Genomic DNA, 11,497 nt, shown 5'->3' on the forward strand with positions numbered 1-11,497 from the left:
ACTTTATATAGAGGTGGTATGCATAGCCGAGCAATAACTGATTCAATCTTGAGGCAAGTCTTATTAGAAAAAACATTCACCTTTGTTCACAATAGATTACTATACAATATCTGAACATGAGATTTTCCGTGCATTGTATTCAAATGTGGATCATATCTAGATTAAATGTGGTTGATGTTGCGCTGTAAACAGTTTTTTCTGTCCTGATTGTCGAGGGAGAAGCTGCTGCTGCCTCCAAAATAGATGAGCGACGAGACAAATACTTTGGAGAATAATGAGAGGTACAGTTGAATCTAATATACAGTACAGGAAATAGGGGTGTCACTAGATCTCATGTCACAAGATCTCGCAAGATTGAAACAGGACAAGATTTCTCATCCTGAAAAGAAAGGTCTCGTGAGGTGATCGCCTCCTCCAGTGAGGGACGGAGATGGTGAAAGGCAGACTCGCATGCCCAGACACCCAAAGCTATTTGAATGAGGAGTCAAGCATATGGAAGACGTCTACACAAAGGTCTCTGTTAGAAGATACCATCATATGCTGGCATCATGTGACATCATACGACAGAACACAAGAAAGCTACTAATAAAGCACATTTGCTTTACAATCAGGAATTGTTTGATAAGTGCAACTATTAACACATGATCAGTGTGTCTCTCACCAGAGTATAATGACAACATCTTTGGAAGAAATAAAAAAAATCTAGGTTGATCTATCCAAAACTGTAGCCAGGAAGTTGCACACAAATAGTCGCATGCTGGTGAGAACAATACCTACTTGAAAAAGGTAAAAATATTTTTCCGCATTTTCCCTGCAATGACCAGCAGCAGCAGCTACAACAACAGCCTCCCCCTCTTTGTTTTCGGCTGCTGCGGCTGGTGATGATGTGAAAGTCACAAGTAAGTGGCTGCAAGGTGACATCGAGGGCAGCGGTGATGGACAGATTACAGGCGAAGGGCGCAGAGAGCGAGATAAAAGAGTGCAATAAAGATCAACGGGATTAGAAGTTTTGCCAAAAGTGGAAAAAGGACTGAAAGTCTCCTTGATTAGGGCCAGCAACACCTGGAATAATCAGGACCTTGTCCAAATCCTTGTTGGTTCTTTAACGTGACTTTCCTCACTGCCCTTTCCATTTTTCCTAAAAGCGCCAAGTCAGGAAGTACACACAAATATGACAATTGTTCAGCTGCAGCCACATCTGTCCTGAATAGAATCTGAGGAACGTGAGAAGCCTCTATTACAGGATATACGGCAGAAAGGAGCGAGCGGTGGATATACCGATCTATTTCAGCCGAGGAGTGGCTTTAAATAGATTTATCAATAACTGCATTGCTAAATTTCTCTGAAGGGTGACAGCAGGAACGGGCTTTGCTACTTTAAATGCTTAGCATTTCCCCGTCAGCATGTATTCTTCCAATGTGCTGTGACTTGCATTTGCATAGATTTTTTTTTTTGTAACTAGCTAGCTCTAAAAAAGGAAACCGATGAAAATGATTGAACTTGTCTTGTTAAAGGTGAAACGTCACCCTTTGAAGCAGTTAACGCTGATTAATTGTCAATGCGGCGCGTCAGGCTAATTTCATATTTTATGGAAGACACATCAATCTGTCAAGACCAAAAATTCACCCGTGTGACGCCGTTTGCTGACACGGCTGTGTTGCCTGATCCATGCAGCAAAGGAAAAGAACTCCATAAATATTTCATACAGAGCACAGTCCCGCTTCTGCGCACCAAACAAAATATTTCTCCAGTATTATTTAAATAAAGAAATGCAAAGATATGGCATTGCGGGGGCGGCTTTGAACAATATGTTTACAAGAGTGTGAAGAGAAACGAGAGGCACTCCGTGTAGTTTGCCAATGAGCTGTAAAGAAAGAAGATGAGATGTAGTACTGTAATTGCTTCGCAGCAGTGTAGTGCATTTAAGAGTATACTCTTGTCCTAATTTGTATTTGTTTTGGATGCTTCTGCTCCTGAACCGCTGCACACAAAAGGGTGAAAATTTGGCATAATATGCTCCCCTGCTGTGTTGCCTGGGCTTTTATTTTTCGACAATACAAAACATGGTGTCGCTGTTATTAAACGTGGGATGGACTTGAAATGAGTCACACAGCTCAATGCACTCTACCAAAACAGCCATTGTGACTTTAGCTTGTTTAGCCGAATCACCATGAAATTTGGTACACACCTTTTAGGGGACTGACAGTGAGTTTCAACTGGTGTGTCAGGACCCAAAAGTGGGTCACGGATCCATTTTGGGTGGCACGCAGACAACTTGTCAAAATCCAGGTGGTCCTCTGTTTAGGGTGCACCTTCACATTCGTATTACCCAATTTAGGAGACATAATCCCAGAAAATAAGACATTAGAGACCTAAATACATTTCACACATTAGCATGGGGAGTCACATTATCACAGAGTACTTCCTGCGGTGGCTATTGTCTCATCAATGTAATGTTACTGACACCTAGTGACCAGTGTAGAACAAAACATGTCAACAACATGTATTTCAATGCGTCTTATGACGCCTTATATTTGTGTTTTACTTCACTTCGCCATTTTTATGCTTGAAAATGCTTAATTTAGGCCAGAAATACATCAAATGTTCAAAAATGTTTAACTAATAGGCGAAAAACCACTGTTTTAATAATTAATGTTTTGAAAATTCATGGCAAGCGATTTACTATTTGTATGCATGCAGTCATCTTGTTCCTCATTTCCTTAATGAAATGCTTTCATAAATGCGCTTTGGACATGTAATTATGTGTAATGTTTAAAAAGATGACACATTTGATTTTTAAAAGCAAATACATTTGCTTGGTGTGACTTAAGTTGGTTGCGACTTGTGGGTTCCAGTTCGAGACCAGCGTTCTGACCTCATTCCACAGGGGGCGCCACAAATGTCATTTAGAGTCATGTGACAAACACCTTTGTTTACAAGTATACCCAATGGAAAGTTGAGGCACCTAGCCTGTCCTGCTATTACCTCCAGCAAGGACAGGCGGTATCATGAGGGTAGCGTCACAGCTAAGTTCTTCTGCTCTGAGGGAAAATGCTTGATATGCAAAGCGTGCCCCTCATGCTGATTGGGAGGCCCCTCACTGAGACAGAGCCTTGCAATTTGGACTCGCGCTGTGCCCAAACTTAAAACACGGAGGACGGCTACATATAAACTTGCTGACTGATGACGAGGCAAATTGCTCGCGACGCAGCAGGGTTTCTGATTCACTTCGGTTGTTGACCCCGTGGAGGGTTTTTAAAAGATATGTGCACTGCTTAGTAGGCTTTGTTGAAATAACGAGCCTTCATTATCATGCTGGCTTGCCAAAGATAGTTAGCCAGATGGACTCTCAAGTAAGTCATTTACTTTCTCATTCAGTGGCAAACTATTGCTCACACATTGTCCCAGTTTCTTGGAATTAACTTAGGTGGATCAATTTTGCACCTTTTTTTTTCTCGTCTCGTCTTGAGAACACAATTATCTCATCCAAAGGCGACAGCTTCCAAATTGAGGTGCAGTTGAAAACGACTGGCATTCTTCCATACCTCTCGGAACATGAGAGGAGCTACGGGGAAAAGAGTGGGTGGCCACTAAATATCCAAATCCTATTTGCTTTTTTTGTGTGTGTCTGTGAAGTTTCTGGAAGGTTGCCACCTCCAAGGTATTGCCCAGCAGAATGATAAGAGAGGAACGATGTCTCTCTGTGTTGACTGTTCAGCATCTCTAAAATAGGCATGCAGTTTAGCCCATTTTAAGCCCCATGCCGACTTTTGAACACAGCTGAAGCTCTGCAGTATTTAGCAAGAACTCCAATTAATGTCTTTTCAATTAACCACAGAGTCTCCTGAAGACGTCTACGACGCAAATCGCCAGGGACTCTAAAATGAGCATTAACAGCTGTGCTCCAAGCAACTTCCTGATGTTTTTTTTTTATTAACTTCACAAGATGACAGTAGGGTAATTGGTAGTACAGTGGATCCCTGTACATTTGCAGTATTCAGTCTTCACGGACCTGCAAATTAACAGATGTTTGGACCATTTTTTCTCGCACAAAATCCGTCTCATTCACTTTAAGTCAGCAATAATTTATTAATAGGTAATAAGACAGGTAACTGTACAGCGTACATATACCACTTTTACATGTTTATGTCTTTATGCTTCACTGATAATGTTTTTCACTCGAGCGTTGAGATTTCGCACTTTGTTTGGCGACCCTTGAACAGACCGTACTTTTGTGTGCTGTGACTGGCTACAACATGACTCTGATTCCATCTGTTCCATCGATCGATTTTGTATTTGAAAATACGTTAATACATAAGCGTGTGAGGCGTATTTAGGGCTTAAATCTGGATTTCGCATTTAGCTTGTTAGCTTCCGTCACTGAACAATGGCAATTTGATGAGAGAGGTTTCTGTAGCTGAATGAAATCTAATAATTACAAATAATCACTTTTATTGCAAATGTTGATTCGGAATTGGAGAACGACAACGGCAAGCTAGCAGGAGGGTTTGGAGGGGGAGGAGCGAGCCGTGTGTTTAAAAACAATAAAATAAAATAAAATAGACATTGTTGTGGGCGTATCAATTGTTGGTGGACACAGAAATGAATTCCAGCGAAAAGATGGGATCTACTGTATAGAATAATAAGAAATACAATTTAATCATACAACTTCCATGCAAATCAATGCAACGTGCAAGATGACTGATCAGAGAGATGTCTGAACATTCAAGATAAGGGTTATTGGACGATAAGGACTATAGAAGAGCAAGAAGGTTGGGTTTCTCCTAACTTCCTGTCCTGGCAGCCATACACACACACACACACACACACACACACACACACACACACACACACACAAAATGGGCCTTTCATGAAATGATATGTTCTTTTTGATGATAGCCAGTAACCATTTGAAGTCTGGAGTGGAACAGTGTAAGCAGTCATCAATGAATGCCCAGCTCAAACTTAGCCATAAACATACAGTACAGCGACCATGTGTCTGAATTAATGAAGGCAACTTGCTCCGGTCGATGAACTTATTACAGTAAATCATTCATTTAACACTTCTTTGTTAATGGGACCGTCACACCCCGGGAAGATGATGAAATACCACGCACAAGTCTCGAGATCAATGCGCATTACCATAGCCCTAATCACCTGGATTGATTCTGCTGCAAAAATATATATATAATCCCTGAGAGAGAGCTCAATTTATCCACCCACAAATTGAGGACATAAATGAGATGAGAGATGGGAAGGGGTGGTAAGGAGGTGGGTCGTGGACCAGTGCTTTGAGGTGGGGGATCAATAGGAGCTCATGGGTGGGAGCCGGTGTACCTCATGGACACAATCAATGGGTGGGTAAAGGTGATTCTCTGGTGATTCACGAGATGTGGTCTGGAAGACGGGCAGGAACGGACTCAAAAGAGGTCCGGAGCAGATAGTAGATAGGTATTTATTTATGCTGCGCCTGTGACTCCCCAGAAATAAGAAATATTGTCGTGCGAGGTGACAGGGTTCCAGTTTGTTGAAGCAATCGTTTGACTGTCAGAACCACTTAATACACGTGAATGTCATTTTACAGTCTTTTCGGGCTGCAAGGTGTCCAATTTCAGCAACTCAAGCAAGGTCACTTCTCCTAGTCGTCGGTCAGAATTTTCGGATTATTGTAAAATAAATAAACCACACACATCCTCCTCTTGTGAGCAGTCAGTGACGGGACAGAGCCCCTTAGTTCGCCCCGTATTCTGTTTATTCTTTGTTATTCCGAGACACTTGTATGAAACAGCCCTGTCATGGTAAAGCAGTCATTAGTGCCAGTGAGCTGTCGAAAGGCTAGCTTCTGAGTCACAAGTCACCTAATCATCTGTAGACGTTACCCTTTCGTCTAAGCCAATCAGATCCCATGACTGGCCCGACCGTGACCCTGCCGGGCCATGTTGAGGTCAAATCCGTCTTAGGAGAGATCCTGGCGCATCTACTGTTTTGGTTTAAAAGCACCCCCTAACAAGTAAATAATATCTGATTTGCCGATTCTTCCAGATACTAGTTTCTTTATATGTTGAGTAGAATGAAAGTATTAGTTGATCAGGGTGTTTTTTAAATCATGGGTTGTGGTCAAAATGCTTTCTATCGACCTTACGGGGGCAATTAGTTGCTAAATTCAAGACATTTTGGTTGATGGCAGCCATGTTTTTCAACCAATCTTGCTCAAATTTTACCTCCATGTGCTTGTCAGTCCCCTAAATTCGTCTACCAAATTTCACGGTGATTCAGCTAAACACCTTAAATTTACAGTGGGTTGTTTTGCAGCGTGTCGGTCCAACTTATGGCGTTTAATAACAGCGCCATCGTGTGGGGAAGTTGTCAGAAAAATAATAGCACAGTCAACACAGTAGTGGTGCATTTTTGTGCCAAGTTTTCACCGTTTTGTGTGCAGCGCTTCAGGAGAAGAGAGATGCCGGGCGAGGCCCAGGTTTGCCCCGCTTATCTGATAATGGGTTTAACCTAATAAGTAGCAGCAGTGACATTCATTTAGTGACAACACTTCCTCATGTGAGCCATGACACCCCTCTCGGTTGCTTTGCGTGGTTTATTACGAGGGATTTGTTAGGTTCTAAAGATGACTCCTCACAAACCAATTTAATAAGGAGGACAAGAACAAGAACGGCAGTTTCCGTGGGAAAAGATTTACAGCAAACCCAGACAGGATTATGAATTTTTATCTTGGGTTCTCACGTAGGGCAGCAGATGTGGTCGGCCCTGCAGAACAATAGCGTCTTAATGTGACATTCAGTATGAGTAAAATCTCTCATAGTCTCACATAATGGTGATTGCTTTGCTCTCACCAGCAGGTGGCGCTTTGTCTCATACACACACGCACACACTCCACATCGTCCCAAAATTTGTGGCCTCTTTATACGTTGTAATTGTAGATTGCAGTCTATTGCTATAGGCTGCACTTATTCAACGTCTTAATGACTTATTTAGTTCCCGCTTTACTCTTTACTTTAACAGGCACATTAATCCACTTTATACACAATGCTTTGCTCGTGTTTTATATTCCGATTGCACACTGCGAGGCTCATTTTTATTCCGCGCCGTGCACGCAGTGTCATTTCTGCTCATGCTTTTGATTCACGTTGTTGATTTCATTCCTTTGGGCTTCTATGTATGCATATCTATTGCACTCAATGAACATCACTCTCGACACTTGTACCTGAGCGATAATATGCAATTTGAAGCAAACATTTTATCAAATTTCAATTTAGATTATTTTTTATTTAGACTTTGGCAATGAATATTCATCCTGTTTTTAATAACAATGATAACACTCGGCATTCGTTTTTATGCAAAAGTTAATTTGTTGCGGTATCCCAACAGCCTTGGGGAAGGTATTTGGTTATATTACATTGTCCACATGTGACATCACAGGTGCTGCTGTAATGATTGTAAATGTCGATAGGCCAATGACTGCATGACCATTGACAGAAAAGGCAGCAAATGACTATCCAGTGAGCTGGACTTTAAACCCTTTATTATGGCAAGGATCAAAAATAGACGTTGCATGCCTCACTAATTAGCACTATGGTCAGGAAAATACGCTTTGTTATTGCGCTTATAAAATGTTTTGTGTTCATTATCCCATTTGATTTTACTCATATTAGTTATACCTAGAATGTGCAATTTCAAAAGAAATTGCGCGTGAATGCTGGCCATGCTGACGCCGAACTGCGATGCTGTAGCTAGCATGCTATCGGTTTGCATGCTAACACCTAGCATGATAGCGCTAAGTGTCTATGTAAGGTAAGACCTGAGAAAATGGGAAGATGCTAATGTTAGCATGTTGTCTGATACCATGCCAAAACCTAGCATGATAACACCATCTCTGTAAGGTTATAACCTATGAGAGTACTTAAAAATGTTAACATGCTAATGTTGGCATGCTAACACCTAAAATGAAAACAAGTCTAAGTTAATACCTTTTGAAAATAGCAAAAGAGTTAACATGTTATGGTTAGCATGCTAGCAATGCTAACAAGCTAGCTGTTAGCATGTTAACATCTAGCATAATAGCGTTTAGTCTTTGTGTAAGTTTATACCCATAAAAATGGCTTGAATGCTAAGATGCTAATTTTAGCATATGAACACTGTTAACATGCTAATTGTTAGCATGCTAGCTTGCGCTACTGCGTTGATTAGTTTGAGCACTGCTGCCACCTATCTAGAGGCTTGTGTATCATCCAAACATTGCAGGCAGCCAATGCATTAACACAGCTTTAATAGTTTTAGCCTCTCATTTTAGATTACTCCTCTCCTTGCATATGCACATCCTATATAAAAACATCTTTTGTTTTTCATGCCTAAATACCCAAAAACTTTTCCATGTTGAAAAGTATTTATACTTTTTATATTGGGATCGATATGATGATATTCTTTTCCCCTTCTCTCTCTCGGCACAGATTCTGGCCATCATATCAATCCTGTTCATCGTCCTTTCCACCATCGCTCTGTCACTCAACACCTTACCGGAGCTTCAGGTGATGGACGAGTTCGGCCACACCAACGACAACCCTCAGCTGGCGCACGTGGAGGCGGTGTGCATCGCCTGGTTCACCATGGAGTACCTGCTCCGCTTCCTCTCCTCTCCCAACAAATGGAAGTTCTTCAAAGGACCGCTGAATGTCATCGACCTGTTGGCCATCCTGCCCTACTACGTCACCATCTTTCTAACAGAGTCCAACAGGAGCGTGCTGCAGTTCCAAAATGTGCGCCGCGTGGTGCAGATCTTCCGCATCATGAGGATATTGAGGATCCTGAAGTTAGCCAGGCACTCCACGGGACTCCAGTCTCTAGGGTTTACCTTGAGGCGGAGCTACAACGAACTGGGCTTGCTCATTTTATTCCTCGCTATGGGCATCATGATATTTTCCAGCTTGGTCTTCTTTGCTGAGAAGGACGAAGATGCCACCAAATTCACCAGTATCCCCGCCTCATTCTGGTGGGCCACCATTACCATGACCACAGTGGGCTACGGGGACATTTACCCGCAGACTTTGCTAGGAAAGATAGTCGGTGGGCTTTGCTGCATCGCAGGAGTGCTGGTCATCGCCCTGCCCATTCCCATTATCGTCAACAACTTCTCAGAGTTCTACAAGGAGCAGAAGAGGCAGGAGAAGGCCATCAAGAGACGAGAGGCACTAGAGAGAGCCAAGAGAAATGGAAGTATTGTGTCAATGAACCTTAAAGATGCCTTTGCCCGCAGTATGGAGCTAGTGGATGTGGTGGTGGAGAAAGGAGAGGATAAAACCTCCCTGGACAACCACCTGACACCGAACCGCTGGGGAGGATCCACCAGATCGGCCACCTCGGAAACCAACCTCAAATCGCTGGATAAAAGAACCCCAGAGTCTGTGGCACAGAGTTCACCCCATCGTATCACCATCACAACCACCGGGAGTCCGCAGTGGACCAACAGAACTCCGCAGCATCTGAATGTGCAAAAGCTGGAGGAGATGTACAACCAGATGACCAAGTCGCAGTCTTTCACCAATATGAACACAGCAAGCTCCTTGAGCACGCTGAGCACCACCATGACTGCCCCCGGCTCCCCCAAAAGGTCTCACAGCCCAGAAACCACGTTAAAGGAGGAGGTGGAGATGAAAGAGGTCCAGTCTTCTTTGGAAGCTGAGATCACACACCCCCGTGTGCCACCACCTCTGGATCTGAGGCCCCCTAAAGATCAGATTTCTGAAGACAACATCCTCAAAGATGGCTTCTATGAATCGGGTGACGGCTCGGAACTCCACATAGAAGAAGGCGAGAGCTTTAACAGTGCCGTAGAGAACATACAAAAGTCTCTCCGAGGGAACAACCCTCTTAAAATAAAAGTCACCAGGACATCTACGGAGGGCCCTCCCACGCCGCCCAGCACCACGTCTCCAGGGGACATCAGCTCCAGCATCCTGGAGGAGGAGTCACCGGAGGGGGAGACGTCGCCGCTCATTGCAAGCTCCGAGGCGCTGCTCCCACCCAAAGAAGAAGAGAAGGAGGACGAGGGCTCGTTGTCCCCGAAGCGGTTGGTGGTCGACACCCCACCTGGTGACGAAGACCCATCGTCTGAGAAGCACCTGATGGAAGTAGCAGGTGCTTCAGGTGCGCCCTCGTCACCTAAGACAGGTGCACAGAACTGCAGCCAAGGTGTGGTCGGGGTCCCCGAGGGGGCGGACAGCAACCAAAGCGGACACAAAGTGGAGAACCACATGTTTACGTCCGACATTCACCTGATACCAGGCGACGGTAGCCTGTCACCTACTTGTGAAACCAGCATGTGACTGCTTGGAGAGACCCTTTGAGGGGCAGCAACCTTGGGGGGCAGATAATGGATATAGATACACTGCAAGATATTTTTGCATGGCATGGCAAGTTCCTTTTACTTGTGTTGTTGTGAATTGCTGAAGAAAGCGCTGCACTGCGTCGGGGCAAAAGAGGACGAAATCCATCACAGGAGTGCAGACAATTACCCCCCACCCCCTGTACATAAGACTTCAAGAAGGAAACTTATATGTGTAAAAAAAAAAACAGCATGCATTTCAAAAGACTATTTTACGGTGCTTAGTTTGCTGTAAATAAATAAACTGAAGGTACCATTATTAGCAATGTGAAAAGGGGGCGGGGCAAACCCACAAACTGGGTGTGACATTGTAGCGACCTATTTAAAACAAACAAAAAAAAACATATCACCTGTTGTGTAAAAGTGTTCCCCTGTTTCTGTGTGTGTGTTTGGTTTTTCAAAGTTTCCGTTGAGCGTCACATCGCAAAAAGAGCAAGTAATCAACTAAAAACATTTTTAAGCTAGTTTTGTCCTTCTTGTTCTTCATCCAAACAGCTAAAAGTGTACTCTCCCGCATATATACCTTGAAAAAGTAGTCCATTGTTAAATCAATAAAGTAGTTCTAGATTGATTTAAAAAAAAAAAAACAAAAAAAACCCCAAAAGAGTAGCTTAAGATCCATAATATAAAATGAGTATTTATAAATAATCTGGTTATTATGTATGCTTTAGGATTATCTATTCCTTCAGATATCAATGGACCAAATCAAGCACACATAAGCTTCAGCTATAATAATACACTATATGGTCATGACAATTGTTATTTTTGCTTGTGTTCATCCGATTCTGTTGTATCTATTTATTTATTTATTGTTTTTCTGCCATTTTCAGTCCAACTTAAACCCAAAGGATTTTTATTATGGTAATGATTTCTTGTGTTTTCTCTTCCACTGACTGACTGGGAGTATCTCTTCTGTATGTTGCCTTTGATTCCAATTTATTGCTGGAATTTTTCACCGTCGACACATGGCTGCGTGTACGCATGGGTGCATGTCTTTTCTTTTTTTTTTTTTTTTTTTCATTCTTCTTATTTATTCTGTTTTCTCACAGAGAAGTGTGGAATGTGCAATACCGCTTACTGCAAAACTATGCAGGCCAAGAATTG

The 11,497-nt window shown here is 42.8% G+C and overlaps 1 protein-coding gene across 2 annotated transcripts in view; it reads left to right on the forward strand.

Moving 5' to 3' along the window:
• The window catches only part of kcnb2b (potassium voltage-gated channel subfamily B member 2b), a 154,145-nt gene extending 142,710 nt beyond the window's left edge, over positions 1 to 11,435 (forward strand). For both annotated transcript variants that reach the window (XM_054764964.1, XM_054764965.1), the window contains one exon: positions 8,463 to 11,435. In XM_054764964.1, coding sequence (XP_054620939.1) covers positions 8,463 to 10,334 — 1,872 coding nt within the window. In that variant the 3' untranslated portion in view covers positions 10,335 to 11,435. The remainder of the gene's footprint in view (positions 1 to 8,462) is intronic.
• The last annotated feature ends 62 nt before the right edge of the window (positions 11,436 to 11,497 follow it).

Source organism: Dunckerocampus dactyliophorus, chromosome 21, assembly GCF_027744805.1.
Source record: "Dunckerocampus dactyliophorus isolate RoL2022-P2 chromosome 21, RoL_Ddac_1.1, whole genome shotgun sequence".
Lineage (NCBI taxonomy): Eukaryota > Metazoa > Chordata > Actinopteri > Syngnathiformes > Syngnathidae > Dunckerocampus > Dunckerocampus dactyliophorus.